Source organism: Emydura macquarii, unplaced genomic scaffold (genome assembly GCF_026122565.2).
Source record: "Emydura macquarii macquarii isolate MOO-44397 ecotype Brisbane River unplaced genomic scaffold, CSIRO-AGI_Emac_v2 contig_3470, whole genome shotgun sequence".
Classification (NCBI taxonomy): Eukaryota; Metazoa; Chordata; order Testudines; family Chelidae; genus Emydura; species Emydura macquarii.
The window spans coordinates 4927766-4954942 of NW_027133607.1; the positions used below are offsets into that span (position 1 = coordinate 4927766).

The 27177-nt window shown below is 43.7% G+C and overlaps 1 protein-coding gene across 2 annotated transcripts in view; it reads left to right on the forward strand.

Moving 5' to 3' along the window:
• MKLN1 (muskelin 1) overlaps nt 1-27177 on the forward strand; it is a 158847-nt gene that overhangs the window by 68711 nt on the left and 62959 nt on the right. For both annotated transcript variants that reach the window (XM_067534992.1, XM_067534993.1), the window contains 3 exons: nt 1119-1196; nt 2623-2688; nt 19869-19981. In XM_067534992.1, coding sequence (XP_067391093.1) covers nt 1119-1196; nt 2623-2688; nt 19869-19981 — 257 coding nt within the window. The remainder of the gene's footprint in view (nt 1-1118; nt 1197-2622; nt 2689-19868; nt 19982-27177) is intronic.

Consider the following 27177-nt stretch of genomic DNA (forward strand, 5'->3'; position numbering starts at 1 on the left):
GGCTCCAAAAGCCCAGTCCCCTTTTTGTATCCCTGCTCCCATCTCTTCCCCCCCTCCCCCCCCCCCCCCAAAAAAAAAAGCCAACAACAACAACAACAAAAAAACACCCACAAGTAAACTGAGAAGAGAGAATGGATTTAAAACTAGGAATTGCCATTCTAGATAACATGAATGATTGAATCTTTTGTGAACCTTTATCCTAGCACAATGCATCCCTTTTTGAAAATAATAAAGGTAAACGTCACATGATTAAGGACTCAAGTAATGAAATACTGAAATTAAGGCTGCACATACAGTCTTCATATCCAGTCACTTTAAATAAGCCACCTCTGGGCTGGAATGCATCCAGTGTTTAACACACAGCAATTCTACAAACCTTTTTTAGATCAGCAATTGGAGAATCATGAATCTGGTTGAAACTGTAGGGGAGATTTTAGGAAGGAAGAAATGTTGCTAGCCACGTTGGAATTGGGCTAGAAAGCTGAGGTTAATACCCCTCCTTGTACTATAGTATCATAACTGACCATAGCTAGTCAAGGATATATTGTTAAATCTCATTCCTTTCTCATTTTCTGTTTTTTTTTTAAAAAAAAACATTAAAACTAATTTACTTTTCTGATTGGATCCAATGACTTACTCTCTCTCCTCACTCAGCATTTAAACAATCTGCTTTAGGGTTTTTGTTTCTTAGATGAAACTCTGGAGACACCACCTGACCCAGTTTCAGCTCAACATTTGCAAAAATGTCTGCATTTATAAGCACTGGCATGGCAACTTCCTTGCTTAAATAATGGAAATAGGAACCCATCCTTAATTAAAACATGTCACACTAGAGGTTTATAGATACTGGCATGAAATGCCAATCAAGCTTGTTGATTCTTGATTGATCTAGTGGCTAATGTTTACCCTTTATTTTGGCAAGACACAAATTGAATAAGGTATGATTTATGAAAATGTGAAGTAAGACATTCATCTGACAGTTGTTTGTAAAGAGAGCTCTAGCTTCGTAGGTAGGTTTGACTTAAAACATCTTGCTTTAATCTGGACATTTTCTACTATAACATAATGGAAGTGAAAACATTACGTCTAGCAATAGGTTGGTGTTTTTGTGTTTGCAGATGGCTTGTTCAATCAGTACATCAGTCAACAGGAATACAAACCACGTTGGGGTCAGATTATCCCCAAAAGCACCAAAGGTAAGAATCTAATTTAAAATTACCCATGCATTAGTAATTGCCACCATAGTATTTTGTAGATACAGTGCATGAAAGGTGACGAAAGGCAGATTATAGGACAGTTTAATCCTGCTTTTTACAGGGACAGCCAATGTGATTTACTTTTCACTCAAACACCATGCATTTATCTTCAGATACTAAAATAATGTAACTGAATGTACAATTCAGTAAGGAACCCTTCACAAAACAATAGTATTAAACCAAAAGTTATACAAGTCCGTTTAAAGCCAGTCACGCACAGTTGTAGGTTTAAACCCAAGTAATCACAGCCGTTATCCAGATGATTGGTGGATATAAAGCAAATTAAAATTTAAGAAGCTCTTAAGAAGTGGCAAGAAATTCTAACGTTTTGTGACTGTATTATCTTAACACAGATGTGGGGAGGGGAGGAAATTGGGAGAAATCCCAAATGCAGGTGAACCTTGTGAAACTTTAGAAGGTACCATACAGAACTAGGAATACATTCTGCAGCATGTTACATCTCAAGGGATAGCTTTTCACAATCTATACTGTACATACAGCCATCTTGAGGGTGCAGGGTTGGCAATTAACAGTACATAGCACTCTGCATAACTGTTTCTGGGGATGTTTGAGCCAAGAATTTGGGCAAACTTCTACTCCTACAGGAAAAAATAATTATTGGAATCTTTAATATCTTTTCAGCCAGGTGGGGAGCTATACCCCCAGCCTCCTGGTCTTGCTGCTCTGTACTGCTCAGGTCATTCAGTGATGGGAAAGCTGACTTACATGTGCAGTTGGAGGTTCCTTATGCATATGAAAAAAACCCACGTGGTGTAAAACCAGCATAGCTGGTTCTACACCATCTGCCATTGGCTCCTGTGGCCTGGGTGTGAGTCCTCAGGATGACTGGGATGGAAGGGGGATACTGGGTTTTCTGAGGTGGAGGAGTAGCACTTAAGGAGCCATTCCAGCTGACTTGTCTTCAAGGAACATGGAGCCTGCACTTCATCATGCCTGGGGCTGAACCAATCCTTGGCTGCTCCCAATGTTGGGGGCTGCGAAGGTTGATTTAAGTTCAACAGCTTTTATGGACCTGAGGATGTTTTTTTCATATCCAGGGACTGTTAAATTATCCTCTTACAGGACAGTCTGTACTAATAGCATTGTATTCACTTCGTTTATCTGTGACAGTGTTTTTTTCTCTCAAAGATGGACATAAAAAGCAATTAAACAGTAGAAAAAAATAATCTGGGTTGCCTTGAGTAAAAACATGCTGTTCTCCAGATAATTGCTGTGTATGTTTTGAATGTTTGAAGAACTGTGGGCTGTTTAACTTGTGTTGCGTCCACTCAGCTTATAGGCATGAATGCAATTATTTGTTTTAAAATCATGTATAATAGAAAATCTTTGCTTTGTTTTTAACGAGGTGATGGAGAGGACAGCAGACCAGGAATGAGAGGAGGCCATCAGATGGTCATTGATGTACAGACAGGTGAATGGTCATTTACTCTTTTAAGAAGAAAGTTTTGTCATGTTTTCATTTTGGGACTTAATTATGTTCAGCTGATACTAGCTATAAATATGCAAATGTATCTTGTTCCTTTGTATACTCTTTTATTTTTTCTGTTAGTGTTGGGACCAAAACAGTTCCACTTAGTGTGTCTAGACTTGGTCATTCTGCTTTCCTTATGTGGTGCCCTACTCCACTTCTTCAAGTGCTTGCTCATGTTGATTCCATTCTAGGTGCGTGTGCACCTCTATGCACGGTTACTGGAATTTTTTTCCCTTTAGCAGTATCCATAGGGCTGGTTCCGGCACCCCCTGGAGTCCCGTTCACATGCTGCAGTATGTTAGGCGCTGTTGGCAATGTTTGGGTGGGCAGTGCCAATCGCTTTGATGGTGCACTCGTGGATGGCCTTCCAGTCTCGCGCCAAGATCCCACTTCCCTGAGATTCCTAAACAGTATTGCCCCCTTCCTCCTGGCATGGACCCGTATAACATCAGATCATTGGATCTTTGGTACCATTGCAGTGGGCTATACCCTGCAGTTTTCTCCCCCCTCTGCATACTTTCCCTTCCCTGTCCCTCTTCTGGGACCCCTCTCATGAGCAGCTCCTTGTGCAGGAGGTGGAGAGCCTTCTCGCAATGGGGGGCTGTGGAGGAAATTCCACGGGACTTAAAAGGGAGAGGTTTCTATACCCTTTACTTCCTCATTCCCAAGGCAAAGGGTGGCCTCAGACCCATTTTGGACCTGTGGGTGCTGAACAAGTACATCAGAAGACTGAAGTTCCGCATGGTCTCCCTAGCCTCCACTATCCCCTTCTTGGATCCAGGAGACTGGTATGCCGCCCTCGACCTGAAGGACACACATTTCCATATTGCAGTATTCCCTGGCCACAGGTGTTTCCTCTGGTTTGTGGTGGGTCGTTCCCACTACCAGTTTACGGCCCTTCCCTTTGGCCTGCCTTCCACCCCAAGGGTATTTACGAAATGCATGGCGTTTGTGGCCGCGTATCTTAGGCATCCAGGGGTACAGATTTACCCTTATTTGGATGACTGGCTGATCAGGGGCAGGACGCAGACTCAGGTCCAATCCAGTCTCGACTTAGTAACCGCCTGGGCCTGCTGGTAAATGAACAGAAGTCCATGTTAACATCGGTGTAGAGAATAGAATTCATTGAGCGGTTCTTGACTGTATGTGGGCCAGTGCTTTCCTACCGCAGGCTCAGTTCGAGGCTGTATCAAACCTTATCACAAACCTACGCGCCTGTCCCCTTATGACAGCACAAACTGCCTGCAGTTACTGGGTCATGTGGCAGCATGCAGTTACATGCTGCGTCACACACATCTGAGATTCAGGCCACTCCAGCTATGGCTGGCCCCTGCTTACGCCCCAAGCAGACCCTCCTTGGATAGGGTAGTCACCATTCCCCGTCAAGTCCTAGCATCCCTGAGTTGGTGGTTAGGCCCCCGGTTGGTGATGGAAGGGATGCCTTTTGCATATCTAGTCTCCTCTGTTACCCTGGTATAGGACACTTTGGATCTGGGGTGGGGTGCTCATATCTGCTCCGATCACAGTACCCAAGGAACCTGGTCGAAGGAGGACTGTGGGTTGCACATAAATATCAGGAAGCTCAGGGCAATTTGCTTGGTATGCGGGGTGTTCCTTCCCTTCTTGAGAGACCAGACAGTCCAGGTTCTGGTGGACAACACTGCTGCAATGTATTATATCAACAGGCGGGGGAGAGCACACTCCCCAGACCTGTGTGAGGAGGCAGGTGTGTCTCTGGGATCTAGCAATAAGTCACGATATTCACCTCATGGCTTCACACCTCCCAAGTATCAAGAATGCCACAGCGGACCTCCTCAGCAGGTCCTTCTTACGTCGCCACAAGTGGTCTCTCCGCCCGTTGGTAGCAGACATGATCTTCCAGAAGTGGGGTTTTCCCAAAGTGGGCCTCTTTGCCTCCAAGTTCAACAAGAAGTGCTGCCATTTTTGCTCCATTCAAGGGCTTGATGAAGGAGCGCTGTCAGATGCTTTTCTCCTTACATGGTCTGGGCAGCTGATGTACACCTTTCCATCCGTTCCGCTGATTCACAGGGTCCTGTTAAAAATCAAAAGCAACAAGGGAATGTCATCTTTATAGCGCCTGCGTGGCTCCGGCAACATTGGTTCACAGCGCTACTGGAGCTGTCTGTTGCCGCCGCCCCCTCTTCCGAGTTGGTACATTGGCATAACCTCCTTTTCCAGGGCCAAGGATGACTCCTGCATCCGGACCTGTCTCTCTGCATTTGATGGCATGGAGGTTGAGTGTCTGAGCCCAGAGGAGCAGGCTTTTTTGTCTTGGGTGCAGGTGATATACATGAGCAGCAGGAAACCTTCCACCAGGGCGTCATATCTAGCCAAATGGAAGATGCCACGTCCCAGGGAGTCATGCCTCATCGGGCATCAATCCAGACGGTGTTGGACTACCTGCTGCACCTTAAACTTCAGGGCCTGGCTACTGCCTCATTGAAGGTGCATCTAGCAGCTATTTCAGCCTTCCACCCACCGATTCAAGGGAGGTCAGTTTTCTCCCATGCCATAGCGGCTAGGTTCCTGAAGGGTATAGAGAGATTCTACCCCCAGGTTAGGTGGATCTGTTACCTCCCTGGGATCTGAATTTGGTCTTGTTGCTCTCATGGAAGGTGGCCTTTCTAGTTGCCATTACCTTGGCTAGCAGGGTATCTGAAATTAGGGCACTTACCTCAGAGCCGCCTTACTGTCTTTTATAAGGACAAGGTCCAGCTGAGGCCTGACCCGGCCTTCTTGCCCAAGGTGGTGTCCCAATTTCATTTCAATCAGGATATTTTTCAGCTGCTCTTCTTTCTGAAGCCCCATGCTTCAGAGGAGGAGCAGAGATGGCACATGCTGGACTGCGAAGAGCCCTGGCATTCTACATTGAGAGGACAGTGGCGTTCCGTAAATCCACGCATCTTTTCGTGGCGGTAGCTGACAGAACAAAGGGCCTACCTGTCTCTACTCAGCGGATCTTCTCTTGGATAACCTCATGCATTAGGTTCTGCTATGAGCAGGCGAAGGTTCCTCTTCCGGGGTGTGTCATAGCCCATTCAACCAGAGCACAGAGCTCTTCTGTGGCGTTCCTGGCACAAGTGCCCATTCAAGACATATGCAAAGCCGCTACATGGTCATCGGTGCCCACCTTTCCATCCCATTACGCCATCGTTCAGCAGGCACAGAATGACTCCAGCTTCGGCAGAGCGGTGCTGTGAACAGCTCCTCTGTAAACTCTGAACACACTGCCAAGGCACTGCTTGTGAGTCACCTAGAATGGAATCAACATGAGCAAGCACTCAAAAGAAATAAAGGCAGTTACTCACCTCCCCTTGTAACTGTTGTTCTTCAAGATGTTGCTCATGTCCATTCCATGACCTGCCCCCCTTCCCTGCTGTCGGAGTTGATGGCAAGAAGGAACTGAGAGGGGTGTAGGACCGGCAGCGTCTAATATACCACGGCATGTGCACAGGACTCCAGGGGGTGCCGGAGTCGGCCCTACAGATATTGCTAAAAGGGAAAAAAAATTCTGGTAACTGTGCACGGAGGTGCGCACACACCTAGAATGGAAAGGGCATGAGCAACACACCTCAAAGAACAACAATTTCAAGATGAGTAACCATCTTTTTCCTAGATTTCAGTCTGCTTGTTTTGGTCATGCAAGAGTGACGACTTCTGCTCGTGATCTGATGTTCAGGTTGCAAGAGGATGTGTTGCAGATGCCCTTTCCTCCCACCCTGCTGCAGATCAGAGGACTGGAAGCAGTATCCACCTTTGCTGTCCAAGTGTTGATAGTCCCTAGCTCACATTGATAACCAAGGAACCTACTGATTAAGAGCCAAGACTTTTTCTTGAAAAGGGTGGTTAGGGATCTTAAAACTAAACAGATCATTTTTTAAAAATGATTGGTCAAGTATTGAGTCCCACTTTTCTAAGAAGTGAGGTTGCTGATGCCAGTCTCACTGCAAGAACTCATCCAAATGAAACGTAGCTTGTTACAAACAGAAACTGAAAACCCAGACAGTAAAATGGAATAAAATTCAATCATAAATGTACAGTATGTAGTAGTTGCCTCGTGCTTTGGTCTCACATCTTGCGGTGATCTTGAATACTTTACAACAATCGGAATTTCATTTGTTTGAGCTCTGAAGTTCAGTCATCCTCATCATGTGCACAGAGACAGGCAAATACTTGGGCTTACTTCTCACAGAGTTACACAGACTGATGAATAATATTGTTCTCACTAGCTACCAGCCTTTTTAAAATCTTTCCTATGCACCAGTGGCTCAGTGTGACTGTAAATTTTGCAAGGTGTTTTCTCTTTAATTTGATCCCTGTTTACTCTGATTCCCTGAATTTTGTTGGCACTTATGCAGCCAAAATATTTCAGTTAATAACAAACTTCTGCCCTTTAGACTAGTTTTGATTGTTTTGGGCATGTGTTTCTGATAACACTCACTAGCTCCCAGGTTCCATTCAGCCTGGCAGAGACAATTCCAGGGATGCCTTGTAATTATTGACCCATAAATTACTATTTTTCATTTATACTATTCCTTGATTTGTCTGAGGGTTTCTTATTTTCCTGTGGCTGTCTAATTGCAATAAATACACAAATCCTTAACACATAGGTACTTTGTCAGCACTGCTATGGAGAAAAAAAAAGTGTTAGGTTCCATGTAAACATACAAGAAGAGTACAGTCCCTGCTCCAAAGAATGTAGTCTGTCCAAGGGTAGAGGAAAGGGGGTACAAGTAGGATGGTCAGGGTACTAATTGACCATATCTTGATAGTTTGTCGGTGTATTTTATTACATATCTTCACTTGTGTTTACCAGTCAGCAGACCTTGTGTTTCCCTCAACTCTTTATTCAAATACTCCTAACAAACATAGTTTCTAACCCTTTCCCCACCTAACCTAGACGATTAATACAATGTAATAATAAGGTGACTTAATGGGGAGAGAGGGAGAAGTACCATGCCTTTGGATACATCTACTCTGCGGCTGCCATTTGTGGCTTGTGCAGGCGTATGTGCATTAGTTTTAATCTAGCTAGCTTGCTAAAAAAAGTAGCAGTGAGGACATTGAAGTGCAAGCTGCATAATCTTGTTTTATCCCTCTGGGTAGGTACTCATTCATGTTGCTTGCCACTCCTCACTGCTATTTTTAGCAAGCTAGCTAGATTAAAGCTAGCATGGATATACCTGTGCAAGCTGCAAATCACACTCCCAGCTGCAGTGGGACATACCCTTTAAGGTGCAAGGAGGAATGGGGGATTATTGAAAATTTGGGCGGAGTTGAAGGTGGCCATGTTGGTTGTGGGTGTATAGATGGGGAACAGAAGGCAGTAGCAAGTTGAGATGCGTGGGCGTGAGGGGTATTATTTCAGAATAATTTGCTTGTTCTCCATTAACTTTTGTTATGGTTTCCTGGTTTGATAAAGTTGTTGACCTTTGTCATCCAATATGCAATTATTGCCTCAGAGGAAGTACTCCATTTATATGAGGCTAGCAAATATTCTTCTTGGAGAGAGAAGAGTCTGAGGAAGATCTGAGGGTAAATTTGCGTTGTTATAGATTGTTGTTGAGAGAAGTATTACCATGTGAAATGAAAGCTGTGAAGCGCACTCTAGTGGCTATAGAACATAGTTATCAAGATCGAACGCTTATTTCAAAGCAGCAGGAGTGATACTGATACAAATAAGAGGGATGTATGCATTTTGACATGAAATGTAGTTAACCTTTTAGTACTGAATGCATTTGTAAGTGTGATCCTTCCTCCTTACTCTTTCAGCACTCAGGAACCCAGAGCAAGTTGACTAGCTCAGGCTTTCACCTATGAGATCATTCTGATATTAAATAAGGCAGTGAAATGAGGTCAGTTTTCCAATTTCTTAAACTGACTAGCAAGTAACTCACTAAATCAAATACATGTACTTTGTTTTCTGGGAAAGCTGGACTTCCTCCCATTCTTTTAGTCAATTTGACCCCACCTCCCCACCCCCCCAAGCTTTATGCCTTCTAGGAACAGCGGGTAACTTTGGGTTGTTCTTACAGCTCTGGAGAAGAGAGTCCCTATAGGCTTCTTGGGAGGCTGTACTCAGTTTTGCTTCTGGGCATGCAAAGTCAATACGTTTAATGTGGTATTTGTTTTGCTCATGAGGAACCTCTGGGTGTTTCTGATATTTAATTTGGCTCATGAGAAGTCCAGGAAGGTTCCTGGTACTGTTTGTATTACAAAACTTGCTGCTTCTACTAGTGGCTGCCCAGGCTTCCTTTTGTGCTTGTGCAGCATTTCTGGAGGCTGTAGGAATTTGGCGAGGCATGGCTTGGGGATGTTTTACAAACTGAAGCTACTCACTGGGCAGCCTCAAGCATGTTTAATGTTAATGGAAAAGGGAAGAAAGGAACATACGCCTTCCCTGCTCGCTCAGTTGTTATCACATAGCTCCTGGGGACAAGAGGGAGATAATTTACGCTAAGCACTTTTCATCACGTGATCCAAGAGCTTTTCAAAGATTGACATTCTTAGAGTCATAGAATCATAGAGTTGGAAGGGACCTCAGGAGGTCATCTAGTCCAATGCCCTGCTCAAAGCAGGACTAACCTCAGCTAAAACATCCCAGCGAGGGTTTTGTCAAGCCGCAGCTTAAAAACCTCTAAAGATGGAGATTCCACCACCTCCCTAGGTAACCCATTCCAGTGCTTCACCACCCTCCTAGTGAAAAAACTTTTTTTTAATTTCCAACCTAGATCTCCCCAGCTGCAATTTGAGATCATTGCTCCTTGTTCTGTTATCTGCCACCACTGAGAATAGCCTAGCTCCATCTTCCCTGGAACCCCCTTTCAGGTAGTTAAAGGCTGCTATCAAATCCCCCCTCATTCTTCTCTTCTGCAGACTAAACAAGCCTAGTTCCCTCAGCCTCTCCTCATATGTCTTGTGCTTCAGCCCCTAATCATTTTTGTTGCCCTCCGCTGGACTCTCTCCAACTTGTCCACATCCTTTTTGTAGTGGGGGGTCCAAAACTGGACACACTACTCCAAATGCGGCCTCACCAATGCCGAATAGAGAGGAATAATCATTTCCCACGATCTGCTGGCAATGCTCCTACTAATGCAGCCCAATATGCTATTAGCCTTCTTGGCAACCAGGGCACACTGCTGACTCATATCCCACTTCTTATGTACTGTAACCCCAGGTCCTTTTCTGCAGAACTACTGCCTAGCTCATTGGTCCCCAGTCTGTAGCTGTGTATGGGATTCTACCATCCAAAGTGCAGGACTCTGCACTTGTCCTTGTTGAACCTCATCAGATTTCTTTTGGCCCAATCCTCCACTATGTCTAGGTTCCTCTATATCCTATCCCTACCTTCCAGGGTATCTACCACTCCCCCTAGCTTAGTGTCATCTGCAAACATGCTGAGGGTGCAATCTACCCCATCCTCTAGATCATTAATGAAGATGTTGTACAAAACCGGCCTCAGCACTGACCCCTGGGGCACTCCGCTTGTGACCAGCTGCCAGCTAGACATGGAGCCGTTGATCACTACTCGTTGAGTCCTATGCTCTAGCCAGTTCTCTATCCATTTTATAGTCCATTCATCCAACCCATACTTCTTTAACTTGCTAATAAGAATATTATGAGAGACCATATCAAAAGCTTTGCTAAAGTCAAGGTATATCACGTCCATCACTTTCCCCACATCCACAGAGCCAGTCACCTCATCATAGAAAGCAATCAGGTTCGTCAGGCATGACTTGCCCTTGGTGAATCTATGTTGACTGTTCCTGATCACCTTCCTCTCTTCCAAGTACCTTAAAATGGATTCCTTAAGGACCTGCTCCATGATTTTTCCAGGGATTGAGGTGAGGTTGACCGGTCTGTAGTTCCTTGGATCCTCTTTCCTCCCTTTCTTGAAGATGGATGTTATATTTGCTTTTTTCCAGTCATCAGGGACCTCCCTCCCCCTTTGCCATGAGCTTTCAAAGATAATAGCCAATGGTTCTGAAATCACATCAGCCAACTCCCTCAGCACCATCGGGTGCATTGCATCTGGCCCCATGGACTTGATTATGTCCAATCTTTTTAAATAGTCTTGGACCTGTTCCTTCAGCACTGCCAGATGTTCACCTCCTTCCCATTCTGTGCCGCCCAGTGCAGTAGTCTGGGAGCTGATCTTGTCTGTGAAGACAGAGACAAAAAAGGCATTGAGTACCTCAGCTTTCTCCACATCCTCTGTCACTAGGTTGCCTCCCCCATTCTGTAAGGAGCCCACACTTTCCCTAATCTTCCTCTTGTTGGTAACATACCTGTAGAAACCCTTCTTGTTCCCCTTCACGTCCCTTGCTAGCTGCAACTCCAGTTGTGCTTTGGCCTTCCTGATTTCATTCCTGCATGTTCGAGCAGTGTTTTTATACTCTTCCCCAGTCATCTGACCAAGCTTCCACTTCTTGTAAGCTTCTTTTTTGCGTTTAAGTTCACCAAAGACTTCTTTGTTAAGCCAAGCTGGACGCCTACCATATTTGCTATTCTTTCTGCACATGTGGATGGTTTGTTCCTGTGCCCTCAATAAGGTTTCTTTAAAATACAGCCAGCTCTATTGGATTCTTTTCCCCATCATATTAGCCTCCCAGGGGATCCTGCCCATCAGCTCCCTGAGGGAGTCAGTCTGCTTTTCTGAAGTCCATGGTCCGTATCTTGCTGTTCTCCTTTCTTCCTTTTGTCAGGATCCTGAACTCGACAATCTCATGGTCACTGCTGCCTAGGCTGCCACCCACTTCTACTTCCCCTACCAAATCTTCTCTGTTTGTGAGCAGCAGGTCAAGAGAAGCACGGCTCCTAGTTGGTTGCTCCAGCACTTGCACCAGGAAGTTGTCTGCAACACTATCCAAAAACTTCCTGGATTGTTTGTGCTCTGCTGTATTGCTCTTCCAGCAGATGTCAGGGTGATTGAAGTCCCCCATGAGAATCAGGTCCTGTGAACTGGAAACTTTCCCTAGTTGACTGAAGAAAGCCTCATCTACGTCGTCCTCCTGGTTTGGTGGTCTATAACAGACACCCACCATGATATCACCCTTATTGTTCTTGCTTCTAAGCTTAACCCAGAGACTCTCAACTGGCTTATCTCCAGTTTCATACTTCATTACCATCTGTAAAAACTGAGGTAGGGAAAGATTAAGTGGCTTGCTCCATGTCTCACAGTAAGTTAGTGTCAGGAACAAACCTCAATTCCCTGATGCCCAGGCCTAACCCTGTGCAGCTTTCAACTATGATTTTGTAGATTATATACAATTCTGCTCTCGCTTAGTCTCCAGTAAAAATGAACCAGCATAAGTGAAAGACTTCACTGTTCACAGGCTTAAAATAGAATGCCAAAGCTTATGTTATCCTGTTGGGACAAGTATGATGTTGATATGTTGCTTCTAACAATTCAATCATACTGGACAAGCCAACACTAACACTGCCCTCTGACAAGTGTTTCTGGGAATAGACTACCTTTTTTATGGGTGGCGATGAAGGGGATAAATACATTAACGTGTTAATCAAAGATTCTGTTAGTTACTAGGTTACCTCTCCTTTAAGGTAATTAGGTGATACTAAAAATGTTTTTAAAACTGCTAGGTGCCGACAAGTTGGACTGCTGTAATGCTATGTTCCCAATGAAGCTGGAGGCTAAAATGACTTTATTCTTTTTGTATAGTGCTGCTTTTTCTGTTTTGGGTTTTTTTTTTTTTACACACATTGGAGGGTGATAGAGGGGACGGGCACCTCAATTCTGTATCCTAAGAATATAGTCTATGCATGGTCCAAAAAGGTCTGCTGCTCATGCTATAACCCATACTGTCCTTCCTGAGGAAGATAACTGTAGTCTTAAGGTAAGAGATCTTTTCAGGATCAGCGTGTATTCCAATCAAATACAGAACACCTCAGCAGTCACTCTTACATCTCTATCTGAATATAGAAGTATATTCATTAACCAGGTTAAGCTTGAATTAGATCAGGGACAGTTACATTATACACCCACAGTTATAAAACACAATGTAGTGTGCGCCATTTCCATTTTTTCTGCAAGATGGGCCTATTTTTAAATAACTTTTTTTTTTTTTTGTGGGACACAGGAGAGTTTTCTGTACCTTTAGGGAAAGAAAGTTAGGGCTCTATTTAGGAAGCTCTGATATAAGGAAACATGGATAAACACCCAATGACGTTAGAGGTAAGTGCTCTGCCTAGTTCAGTAACAGAACTACAATACCTTCTTACTTATGCAGCTTCTGGCAAAATACCCAAACAAGAGTGCAGGCTTTGATTTCAGTGCGGCGTTCCCAGCTGAACAGAGTTGCAAGTAGCAGACTCATTGCCTTGATGCATTTTGTAAGAGGATTCGGATATCTACCACTGGTACCATTATCAAAATTTCTTTAATCATGCTTTGTAAGCCTTTTATTGAGCAAATGGGAGGCAGGTTCAGCATAGCAACAGCATTTCAAAAGAAAGACGTGTGCCACTTAATGTCAGGATGCCAAATATAGGTTTTAAGGAATAACGGCTTGTCTTTAAGAGGAATACAATGCACACTTTGTCATGGAAGTGCTCCTTGCAGTTCCATAGTTAAAGCTGAGTTGAGTTTTGCACTAAAAGCAGGAATTTAGACATTTTATTTATGAAGCATACATTGTATTGTCCCCCAAATTACAACACTTGCTTCTGGGGTACAGAATGAATGTTCTGATTTACAAGTAAATTCATTAATGGGTTTAGAAGTTGAAATATATTTTAAAAGGCTCTTTATGAAATGTAGCAGCCTGTGTTGCTGTACTTTTTTCCCCCTAACGATCTCAAATAAATAAAATAGACCCTTTGAATATCACATAGGTAAGACTCCATGAAATCTCGTGTAGAGGCTACATTGGGATTAATGGTAATTTTCCCCCAACGTTATGAGTGGAAGCTTCTTTGTTCATCTGCTTCTCTATAGTTTCCTTCACCAAATTCCACAAAGAACTATACTCTTGGAAAATGACCACCTCCCATTGTTTCCCATGGCAGCGAAGTCAAGCTGTCCTTCAGGAAGGCCCACCATTTTATATGAGACAAGAGAGGCAAATTACACTATTTCTAGGTAGCTAAGCAGTGGGAAGGTCAATGGAAAGGGAGTTGCAATAGTCAGCTGACCAGAGATGAAGGCCTAGTTAAAGGTTTCAGCAGAGGCGGAATCAAGGCAGCGGAATACATGGGCAATGCCACAGAGATATGAGAGTCAGATTAAGACAAAAGAATTATGGGAAAAATAGCAAAAGATGATACCAAGGTTGGGGGTGGGGAGACAGACAGTGGAGGCAGATGGGAGGCTTAAGTTGATGGAGGGAGAGAAGCTGCTTTTACTCAGATAAAAGTGCTTCCGTCTCAAGATGCTTACTCGAAAGCTGAGAATAAGACATGAGTTGATTTAGTTGAGGGGAAAAGAAGGGAGCCTAAGGTATCCTCAAAGGTGTTGAGAGAAGCACTGTTTGTTCATTTGATTCCATTACTATAACAATTAATGTGACTAAACATTAATCTTTCCCTATCCCCAATTGTCTGTTCTTGAAGTATTTACCCTGGGTAGCTTTTGTTAGCCTACACAGTATTGAGAAGTTGGTAAGCATATTGAGAGAATTGGAGGAGGGGAGGGAACCACTTCATTGGTATCTTATGACGTATGAGTGAACCTACTGATTTACTCTTCAGTACAATAGAATCTAGCTAATTCAAACTGTCTGAGGGAGCCATATTGCGAGTCTTGGGAGTTAGCAAGTGACAAACTTAATGAAAGAGCAAGGGTAACTCATTACAATGTTTGTTTTGACAATTCTAGTTCAGTTTTAATTTGATCTGTGCTTCATAAGTACCAGTGCTATTAAATGCACTGTAGTATATTGTAAAAAGTGAATGGTGAAATTTTGAAAAGTGCCTAAATCCCATTTATTCAGTGTGATTTAGATTTCTGAGACTTAATCATTTTTGAACATTTTACACAGTCGTCTTAGTATGATATCTAGTTACATTGCCCTAGATTTACACTTCAGGTGAGGAGTGCAATCTTTCATGCAGACTAATAGTGACATGAAAAATGGCTGCAAAGCATAAACATAATATGCACAAATTCTCTGGAGACAGAAGGTCTGACTGATTTGTTGTAGCAAGTGATGGGGGTTACTAAATTCTTTTCTGAAAAAGGGAAGGTTAGAAAGACTTTGGTAGGTAGTATGTGGATTGAGGCATAGTGTTAAAGGATGGACAGAGTAGTGGTAGTCTGGCAGCTTCTTGCACTCGTGGGAAAAGGAGTTGTTGGAGATAGCAGTGTTCAGAGTAAGGGAAGAAAGAGGGAGAGCAGTATGGATCTCTTAGGGCTGGTCTTCACCACACAGTTAGGTCGACACAAGGCAGCTTGCATCGACCTGATTGTCAGTGTCTATACTACACCCTTCCTCTGATGTAAGTGCCCTACTACACCGACATAATTCCATCTCCACGAGAGGCGTGAGGCTTATGTCGGTGCAGTTAGGTCAAAGCAGTATCTGTATAGACAGTGTGTCCCTTACATGGGCTTTGGCTGTCCTGTCAATTTCACAGCAGAAGCCGTGAAATTGACAAGAAAGCTGGGCAGCCGGAAACCAGCTGCCCCATGTTCCTCTGGAGACTAGCTGGTGGAGAATGGACCCTGCTCCTGGCTGGGAGCTGGGGCAAGACCCAGCACCCCAGGGGGAAGAAGCCTGGATGGCTTCCCCCAGCTCCCAGCAGGAAACGGGGAGAGAGAGAGAGAAGGGGTGGGGATGGGTCAGCCTGCCGGAAGCTTGTGAGGCAGCTGGGCTCTCGGCTCCCCACAATGCTTGTCTTAGGTTGCTGGAAGCGCTCCTGGTGAGTGTGCACACCACCAACCCAAGGAGGGGAGTTTGGCCATGAACCACCACAGTTTACCTAATGTAGGTCGACTTGCGTTTCTAGGGTAGACATACCCTTAGGGACTGCCTTTTTGCCAGAATAAGGAATTTAGAAGTGCTCTTGAATATAGTTTCTTCTAAGAAATACTTACATTTTGAGTTTTGGGCATGGCAAGAACAGTAAGGAATTCTAACCTCCAAATTATATCTGATAAGGGCTTTGGATGGATGTAACAGTGCTATAGCCTCTTGCAAATGTTCACTGGTTGACCTGAACATATTCTAAATTTGAGGCCATGAATGGTAAAAGACAGAATTGAGAGGGAGCTTGATTACCTTGATATGCCAGGCCAGTGCCCTTTCTTTGTTCAGATTTAACCTCAGTACCCATTGCAATGCCTGAAAGAAATGACATTTAAAAAAAAAAGTAAGCTAATTTGATTTGTCTACTCTCTCTGATCACTTTTCTTGTATGTTATTAGTATATTTGTATTGTGGGAGGACCTCATTGTGCTGTGTACACCCAGGGGAAAAATGATGGCACCTTTTCCCAAAGAGCTTACAGTCTAAGTATAAGACGAGATAGGAGGTGGTTACAGACACGGGAGCATAAGGAAACAATAAGACAGTGCTCCTTTCTCCCCTGTTCATTTTTAGTCTTCAGATTGTAATCTGTGGGGCACAGATCATTTTCCTGTATGTCTGTGCAGTGTTTATCACATTTTTGGTGCGATCCTGGTACTAAGAAGGATTGTTCACATCTCAGATACATGGTAGAAAAATATCTACTATGCAAGCTGATATTGCATCAGTCTTCTGTTTAACTTTGATACACAGTAGGGCTTCCTTTCATTTCTTGCATGCAAAATTGATAGTCTTGGTCAAAGTACAAATACTTGATGTGTAGAAAAGCAGCTTAATGGAAACAGCACGCAACCTTGAAAAGTCACGTTGTTCCTTAGTATTTGAATACAACAACTTTAACTTGGACATTTGCTATTTTATGTATTTCTTTGGTTGGTCGGCTTGAGAGTTCTGAGGGAGCAAGTGAAAGGCGTGAGAATATAGGGTTCCTTGCTTTGTTCCTAGTCTGGTATATGGCTATAGGTCTTTTGCACCATCTTAGAATTAATACTTTTAGTGATTTTTTTTAATCACGTAGGGCAGAACAATAAGGCTGCAGTGAGCCGTGCTGGGCACAGAGGTTGGAGCACTGCATCAGAATTGCGGAGCTTGTCCTGGAATACTGTCTGACTCTCAGTTGTATCGAAGTACCTGAAGAATTGAGTGAAAATAACGTTTGCCACTACCTGCACTTCTGAATTTTCATGTTGTAACTTGTATTATCAGAATAGCACCACCGGGGATGGATTAATTTTATCTTCTCTCCCTCTGTCTCTCAAATCATTGTGAGATTGAATTGTTTCCCCATAATGGCTGCATGTAAAGCTTCTTTTTGCCATTTGTACTTTTGGGACAAATATTACCTTTTTTTTTTACTGTTTAATGTTAATTTTACTGGATTACCAAAAGGTCTAAATTGGAATTGGTGCTTCATTGCTTTAGACAGTCTTCAAACACATAGGAACACGTGGTCCCTGTCCTGACTAGCTAGTCCATTTACTTAAAATTCCAAATACCACTAATACCAGTGTTGTGTTTTCTGAAGGTAAACTGGAAGTTTCAAAGTGCAACCACTGTACCTGTAAGTAGTATATGTTGCCTAAGTCAAGGCTTAAGAAGGTCAGTATCACCATCAGATTACTCCATATGCATTCACCAGACTTTGTCCTCCATCACGAGGCTTGGATCCTGTGGAAATGTTTTTGCTGCAATCATAGGCATAGTAGCTGTATGTGTAAGTGTGATTAGGGAAAACAGATGTTGATTGCTTTGTTGGACAGCCAGTACAGCATAATCATCAGCATTTACTAATTGTTAACACACTGTGGTATTGGAAACACTGTAGTATTTTGTTATGCTGGGAACAGGAGATAAATGAAGTATGGCAGAGGCTATAAATGTAATAAAAGTTGATGACTTAATGGCAAGCCCAATGTTATGGAGGATGTTACAAATACCTAATTTGATGGTGGAATAGTGCACATATATAAAGAGGGCAAGGAAGTGAAACAGTCACTGCAAAATTGAGTGACTCTTGATTTGTAAGTGAAATATAAAAATACATTTTACTTAAACCCTGGAAGAATAGTTGCAAACATTAGAAGAAACTATTTAAAAAAAAAAAAAATACAAGTAACCATGAATCTCTTGGCAACATATACATTTGTGCATTGGGAAATACTGATGTCCTTCTAAATAAATTACAGTACAAAAATTATGTGCAGGCAATACCATAAATTATAAAAGATGTTGGGTTTTATTTTGTGCATCTGTTAAAAAGCCAGTAGAAAGGGAAGAAATGTGTCATTCTGGACTGGGTAATGATGGACCATTATTGCTGAGCCGGAATGTAGCGGTAAGATTAAAGTAAATGTGACATTATTTGTGTACATTTATCTCATCATTACCACTTGTAAGTACTGAGGTGCTTACAATTGGCAAATACTTTGTGATATTTTACTCCTCTTGAATGCTTGCAAGATTATTTCATTTTACCAGCTTTTTAGGTAGATAAAAAGGTTTAGCTTTCATTAGATTCATTCAGGTTTGCTATTAAACTTCAACTGGGTCAACAAAGCCTTCACGGGCAGGCATGACATTTTGGCAGAGACCCAATAGGATACGTGGTCTGTGCCAAATCTTTTATTTTCCTCAGCTATCAATGAAGCTGTTGTGGTAATGTGGGTTTTGTGAACTGTGAGAATTTATGTGCACAAAAGGACTTGCTCTTCACAAGGAACATTGGGAGCCCTGAAGAGGAAGGGTAATTAAAGTTAATGAACCAGGGTAACCTTTTCATGGTGGTGCCCACTAGCACAATTATAGACAAGGGTCAATAGCCATTTAAATTCTATATCACATTTTAAACTGTGCTGTTTAATTGGTACCGGATTGAAAGTTGGCAGACAGTCGTCATACTAAATTAGTTCATAATTTTTTAAGAAAAGTACTTTAAGTGAAAACTTCAAGAGTTTTGAAAGCTATTTTTCCTCTCCTCCCCCCTTCACCACCTTTAGAAATACTGTTAAGCTTTGAGAAAAATAAATTTGAATTATAGTTCACTGATCTATTGCTTTTTGGTATTAAAAACAAATTTTTTTAAGAAGATCTGAGACTTAAAAGCTACCAAGCCAGTACACCAGCTGCTTCCTACTCCTCTTCCTGTCAGCGCATTGAGATGTTTTCACTTCTCCTTTGTGCAGAGACTACCTCCCACACCCCAAAGCTTCATTCAGTTATAGCTGAGCATGAGTGGCTGGGACACCTGTTGGAGCCCATTACTTTGAGTATTAATTGGTTGGTGGGGTCATAATTTGCCTCTAATTCTAACATTTAGCTTCTGGAGGAATGGGCTTGGAACTTGACGTCATGGAATTTTCTGGCTCTGCTACTAACTTGTTTGAGTGGCCTTAGGCAAATCCCTTTCCTCACTTGTCACAGTCAGAGCAATTCATAAATTGTAATTACCTCACAGTTAGGGGAAGTATATCTGTTTTACAGAAGGGCAGACTAAACTAGAACGTTTGTAACTGAGTCAATGTCAAATAGCAAATCTAGCGTAGCTTGGAAGAGAACCCAATCTTGGGTTTTAGTTGATAGCCCACACCACATCCAATGCAAAATCCCAACACCCTATTGAATAACTGTACTTAGGTACGGTATGCTGAACATGAATATTAGTTGATTTTTGTCCTTTCCTTTGGTACTTATACAGTGAAGTAATGGATTTGATTCTCCCTTCTGAAATAGACAGACATCATAAATAAAATCAGAAGAGGCTAGAAAATGGCTATATATCTAAGGGGGCTGCGTCAAGCCAGTCTCAAAACCTAAATCATTAAATAAACCACCACCTTCCAATTGCTTTTTCAATTCACAGGTGAGAGAGAATTGCGTTAAAAAAGGAACTGACTTGAAATTAGTACCAGTTTCCAAGTCCACTTAGAAAGTGATTAATGCATGCTGTCTTTTCATTCTAGGTAGCTCATAAATATGTTTAAAATCCTGTCTCTTCAAGACATTCAGATTAACTGGTTTTGTGCTTTTAAAAATGTATATGTTCTTCCATTTTTGTAGAAACTGTTTATTTGTTCGGTGGCTGGGATGGAACTCAGGATCTGGCTGACTTCTGGGCATACAGTGTGAAGGAAAACCAGTGGACCTGTATATCTAGAGATACCGAAAAAGAGGTAAGTTCCCCCAAACACTCATATTACTAGTATATGATTAAATGTGTGATCTGTTAGTTACAAAATTTGTCATGCTTGTGTTAGAGTGTTGCTTGCATTAATAATCAGATTTCAGATGCTGAAGTTCTACTGGACTTTGAAGTGCTTTTGTTGGGAGAATGTGAAATATATTGGCCTCTCAATCTCAAATACCTTTCAGAGTAGAGAAGGGGGAAGAGGTTTTTATTTTTCAACAGCAGAATAACCCACAAGGTAAGTGAGGTAATATCTGTTGTTAAACCAGCTTCTTTTGGTGAGAGACAAGCTTTAGAGCTACACTGAGCTTTTGTTCAGGTCCAAGAAGGGTACAGAGTATCACAGCGAAATACAGTGTTGAACAGATAGTTTATTAAAAATAGTTAGCACATATTCTAAGGGACCATTTAAATTGATGTGGGGTGTTAACAGACCATTAGTCATAAGACCAAAAAAGGGATTAGTGGCTTACAGATTGTTGTAATAAGCCATAAAACCAGTGTCTTTAGTAAGACCATGATTTTTAGTATCTAGCAAAGTTATGAATTTAATCTCCCAGGCTTGTCTTCTGAAGGGATTGTGCAGTTTTCTTTGAGGATGAGGGCTGAAATGTTAGATATTGAGTGATCGCCTTGTGAAGAGTGTTTGCCCACAGGTGATGATATCTTTGTCTTTTATGATACTCCTCTGAGTTCATTCAAGAGCACAGTCATTGTCTGTCTGGATTCACCCATATAGTTGTTGTTGGGGCAGTTAGTGCCCTGGATGAGATATGTCACATGTGATAAGCCTTAGGGCCCATGGATCTTGAAAAGTGTGTTGTGCAGTGTTGGAGTGTTGATGGTTGTAGCAGGGGAGATATGTCTGGAGGTTCTGCATCTGGTGCCATTTTGAGTTGGTGTGTCCCGGTCTGTGGGGACCTTGTTGATGGAAAGGTTGGGGGTTGTTTGAAGGCCAGAAGAAGGGGTTCTGGAAAGATTTCTTTCAGGATGGAGTCCCCGTTCAATATGGGTTGTAGGTGTTCGATGATATCCCGTATGGGTTCCAGTGTCGGGTGGTAGGTGATAAGTAGGGGTGTGCAGTTGGAGAGAATTTTATGTCTGTATTGAAACAGGGTCTTTCGGGGTATTTGGATGGCCCATTCAGTGATGCAGTCTGCTTCTCTGGTGGAGTGTCCTTGTTTGGTAAAGGCAGTTTTGAGTGTATTTTGGGTGTATATCCCTGTCTTTCTCCTCGGAGCATATTCTGTGTTATCCAAGTGCCTTGCTGTGGATAATATTTCTTGGTGCGTTTGGAGCGGGTCAGTGGACCCGTGAAGGTAGGTGTGGTGACCCAAGGGATTTTTTGCAGATGGTTATCTGTGGCTTCCATTGCTGTAGCTGATGGTGGTGTCCAAGAAGTTGATGCTAGTGTGGGAATATTCCAGAGAGAGTTTAATGGATGGGTGGTGGTTGTTGAAGTTGTGGTGGAAATGTAGTTCAAGTCCTCTGTCCAAAGGATGAAAATATCATTGATGTATTTCAGGTAGATCATTGGTTTCATGGTGCATTTGTCCAGAAAATCGTCTTCATATAACAAGAAAAAGTTCAGCAAGTAGCATGTGTGGAAATAATTTGGTAGTACTGAACAAGCAGTCTGTCTAATGAAGGCTTCAGAACCAGTGCTCAAATGGGACATCAGTACAGAAAGAACTTCCTTCAGCTTCTCTCAGCTACACGAATAAAAGGGACACTTAAAAATGAAAACCTAGGTAAAAGGGAGGAGAGCCAGAGGCTTTGGAATCCTAAGAGCCTCAATGCTTTTACTTGTTCACTGACCTTCAGCCTCTTTTGCTCCATGTTTGATGCATGAAGCTTTTGGAGCTGCTGCAGTTGGGGCTATTAGGAAGCAACAAAAAGATGTATAGATTTATAGTTCAAGGCCAGAAGGGACCATTAGATCATCTAGTCTGACTTCTTGTCTATCACAGGATATTACATTTCACCCCTGTACTAAACCTAAGAATTTGTTTAGAGAAAGCATATCTTCTAGAAAGACATCCATTGTTGATCCGAAGACCTCAAGAGTTGGAGAATCCACTACTTCCTTTGATGATTTGTTCTAATGGTTAATCAGCCTCACTGTTTGTTTGAAAATGTGTGCCTTATTTCTAAGTTGAGTTTGTTTTGCTCTAACTTCCAGCCATTATTTGTTTCTCCACTATATTAAAAATCCCTTTCGCACCCGGTGTTTTCTCATCAGGATGGCTCTTGTGCTCTATAACGAAGTCATCTCGGTTGTCTTTTCGATAATCTAAACTGATCAAATTGTGTAAGTCTCTTGCTGTAAGGCTTTTATTTCCAGCTGTGGAATCGTTTTTGTGGTTCTCAACTGGACCTTCTCTAATTGTTAAACACCCTTTTTAAAATATGGACACCAGAACTGTACACGGTACACTAGTATCTGTCTCACCAGTGCCATCCACAGAGGTAAAATCACTTCCCTAATCCTGCTTGCACCTCCTTGTTTATACATCTGTAGGACGGGCTCTTGCCGGGTCCAGTCCTGGCGGCCCTTCCGCGGGCCCAGGCTCAGAGGAAGGCCACTGCGCCTTCCTACACAACAGGGGATCGTTAGGCTTTTAGTCTTTTGCCCCGGCCCTCAGGCAGGGCGGGCGAGCGAGGAGTCTTTCGCCCCGGCCCTCAAGCAGGGCGGGCGAGCGAGGAGTCTTTCGCCCCGGCCCTCAAGCAGGGCGGGCGAGCGAGGAGTCTTTCGCCCCGGCCCTCGAGGAGTCTTTCGCCCCGGCCCTCAAGCAGGGCGGGCGAGCCTTTCGCCCCGGCCCTCAAGCAGGGCGGGCGAGCGAGGAGTCTTTCGCCCCGGCCCTCAAGCAGGGCGGGCGAGCGAGGAGCAGTGGCTCGAGTTTAGCGGGCGGCAGAGGCTAATTCCCTTTTGGGGATTGGCAAGGATCAGGGGGGAGGGGAGGGGGACGCAGGCCCACCCAACTCCACTGCGTCCCAGCCCAGGGCCCTAGCAGTGGCACGGGGTTGCCACTCAGTCGGCGGGGCTCCTGCTGCATCACGCCGACTGGGCGTTACCCCTCGTACAGCCACGCCTCTGGCTGTCCCTGGGCTCCTTCCTCCCCTGGTTCCCCGGTACCTATGTCCGTCGGGTCCTCTGTGTCGTCGGGGTACACCGCACGGGGTAGGCCAGTCAGTCCTTCGGCGTCCACGGGGGGTAGGTTTGGAAGCTCCTCAGCGAGGGGCAGCTCCTCCAGGTCGCTGGGCTGGGGGTACGGTCCAGCCTCCGGCAACTCCTCCAGGTCGGATCCTGTCTCCAGGGGTTGGGCGTCTGGCAGCTCTTCCAGGTCCGGACCAGCTTCTGGACGGAACTCCCAGCTCTCTGGTTCTCGTCCCAGCCGCTGCGGGCCTGAGGCTGGGCCCTGCGCCTCGGGCCTGGAGACCTCGGCCAGTCCAGAGGGCCCGGAGGCCCAACCCAGGCCTTAGAGGCGGGTCGCCGGGGCCACAAGGCCGGGAGGGGGTTACCTGCGGCAGTAGCCTGGCGAGGTTCAGCCCCTTGCTGCAGCCGGCGAGGCAGCGCGTCTGTCTCCGCCGGCAGCCTTCTGCCCTTTGAGCTGCAGGGCCTCCTGTTTATAGCTGCCGCCCTCCCTAAGGCTCCGCCCCCCTGCTGCCGGGTTGGCCGCCTGGCGGGACCTATCGGGGCCCAGCTCTCTGGTTGCCGGGCAGACTGGGCTGCCGGCCAGTCTAGAGCCTGATTGGGTGTCTGTAGCCCTTCCGCGGGCCCAGGCTCAGAGGAAGGCCACTGCGCCTTCCTACAACATCCAAGGATCACATAAGCCCTGTTTACCATAGCATTGCTCTCAGAGCGCCTGCTGACGAGTTTGCCAACTGACTCCTAAATCATTTTCCGAGTCGCTGCTTTCCAGGATGTAGCTGTGGCCTGCATTCCTTGTTTCTACATATATAACTTCACTTCGGTCTGTACTGAAATGTGTTCCCTCTGGTGCATCAGCAGCAGCATACTTGTGCACCCCAACTGAAGATAATGAAGTTTCACAGGCATGGGCATCATCACAAGGGAGGAGTGGGGAATATCTTTCGTACTGTGGGACAACAGTAACTTTTCCCCCAACTCTTGGCAGGCTGTAAAAGGGAGGGAATGCAATAGAAGAGGCAGAGGAGAGATTCTGAAGCTGCTTTTTGCAGCAGTGCTCAGCATTGTTTCTCCTTCCTTTCCTCCTACTGGCTGCTGATTAGCTATTAATAGTTCAATAGCTAGGAGGCAGTTGCTGCCTCGTGCTATGGGAGGGAGAAGTGGATGGGTGGAAAGGATTCCACGTCCTTTTGTTGGACAAACAGGAATTTGTAGCTCTGGTTCATGCTTGCACTGGGCTAAACTTTTTACATGAGGGTAGAGCACTGGCTAGGGCAGCAGCTTCCACTTCCTTTTTTCTCTCGTTAGTGGGAGAGACCTAGAGGAGCTATGAGGGGCACTGATATGGTGGAGAAATACAGTTATCAGTGGAGGACAGTTATGGATGGTGGACACTAGGAGGTGACAAGGTACTAAGGGGATAGCTATGGGACAGTTGCTAGAAAACAACTGAGATGACAGGCACTAGGGGGCAGCTAAAGAGGAAAGGGTAAACGAGGCAGGAATATAGAAGAGGGAAAAGAGACTGGTGCAGAGAACAGTTAAAGGAGAAAATTAAGAGTTTGGGGGTGAGGGAGAGAATGAGGTAAATTTGGGGAAGGGAGAGACTGGAGCAGTGTAAGGGGAATTTGAAGCAGAGGGAGGTTTACAGTGTGGTGTGGGTCTTTGTATTGATTATTGAAAGAGGGCATATTCAGAATTCAAATAAAATAGACTACCAGTATATACTATATGCTAGTAGCTAAATATGTACTTAATGCTTATAATGCCCTTCTCTCTTATGAACTATGGGTGAAACCTGATGAAAAATGGAAAGGTTAGAATCTCCACTGGCTAGGTACACTAACGAAGAAAGACACTCCAGATATTCCTCTAAAAGGAAGGTCAGAATGTTTATAAACAAGTCACTAAGAGGAATAGTCTGTTGACATAGAATTGCTGAAAATATTCAAATGGATTTCAAGAGAACTTAAAATCTTATTTTCCCTTCATAATGTAGCATGCATATTTTATTTCTATGCCGTTAGTGTTTATTAATTTGGCACTGGTTAAGCTATCCACACTGAATAATTAAACTGTTAAGCTAAAATAAGAGCAGAATGCAATAAACATATCCCATTTATCCAGTGTAATCTCAAGGGTAATACAAAGTAAACCAGTTCTACGACAAAGAGGAGTAACTATAGGGGAGATGGCAGTGGTCCATATATTTAGGTTGCCTAGCATTTCTGTTATGAAAGATTGTGTCCTTTTTCTTAAGCAGCTGTATTGCCTCAAGTGTTTGCAGTAGTTCTTTGAAATTCATTAGTCAGAGAGCCCTTTTCTTTTGTCTTTTCTTTGTCTCATTAAATTCCATTCATGTTTAGCTGATTTATAAACTATTGAAAATTCTCTTCCATGACTGGTGCTGTCAGCAAAATTTGGGCAGTATGCCAAAATAGCAGAACACTAATGTTCTAAAGAGTTGGGCCCACACAGCGACGGCAGTAACAGACGACACCATGCTGAGAATTTTGAGAGTAGGCAACCAGGCAGTTGCCAGAGCAGCTGAAGTGGAGTGGAGTGAGCAGGGCTGAGCTAGACTCCCATTCTCCCCATCATGGATTCAGCACATGGACCCACTGGCCCAACCTCCCCCTCTGAGCACCACATGGGGCAAATCCATTCATCTCTGGGGAGACCCTGACCACCACCAGGACCCAGCATCCATTCCTGCTTTTATTTTGCCCCCTGTAAAAAGGCTTCTCTGCGTATATGGTAACTTTACAAACATGTTACCACACGAGAAAAATGTGAATTTAGAGGACCTTTATCATGGGCCTTAGGTTGAACTACGTTGTCTTTGTAGGCAGTATACTCAATTGATACATTTCACAGCTCTTCAGTGCTTAACATTAATACATTTTAAGCTGAAATTTTTCAAACCTCATTTTTAGACTGAGATTTCCTAGGAGAATCTCCCATGGAGAAGAGTGATCCTGAGAGAGGCGAGGAGAACCTCATTTTTAGGCTGAGATTTTTTTTTTTTTTTTCAAACCTTCCAGTTGTAAACTGATCTTTATCTAAAGTTTATATATCTTCTCTTCCTGGAAATCTCCTATGATCCAAAGCCTCTACGTTGGGTTAGAACACCCAAGATTTTTGGTAGCGCAATGGATCTGATAAGTGAATCAGCAAACTGAATATATTGATAGTTTGCTTGGTAGTTTATCAATAGTAGCATAATTCCTGCAGTAAATAATTTGTATTATAGTAGCTTCTTGAGACCCCAACTGAGATCAGGGCTCCACTGTACTGGGTGCTGTACAGTCACAAAGAATCGTTTATGATTCCAAGTTTACAATCTTAATAGACAAGCCAGTAAAAGGTTAAGAGAAAGGGATGCAAAGAATAAGCAAAAGATTGGGAACTGAGGTGCCACAGAAGAGTTAAGTGACTTACTGAGGATCACACAGGAAGTCTGCAGCAGAGCAAGGAACTGAACCCAGAGCTCTGGACTCCTTGTCTAGTGCCTTAACCATCAGGGCATCCTTCCTCACCAGGGCGCTGATTTAGCAGGATATTTAGGTACATGTATAAATCTAAGCATGGGAATAGGCTCATTGGAGGGAACAGGGGTAATACTATTCCCTTTCTCCCACCCTTTGTCTTCCTTTTCTGTTTAGATTGTAAGTTCTTTGAGACAAGGACACTCTCTTGCTATGAGTTTCTACAGTGCCTAGTACAATGGAGCCCTACAGTCAGCTGGAGCTTTGTGCTATCTAATAAATTTAATTAAATCTTTAAAATATAGAAATCCTGTACAAAGAGATTTGTGGTATCTGTCACCATGGTATCTGGGTCCAATACAAAATTTTATAAAAGACATGTTCCTTGTCACGCTGCTCACAGTATGTGGGAAAGTAACCCATCCATAATATTAGCCCTTCTATCTTTTTTCAAGCATGTCATATTAGTTACTTTAAGTGATTGTGAGTTTGTAATTGTTATGATGCTTTAAACTTGTGTAGGCATTTTTGTACACTTGACTC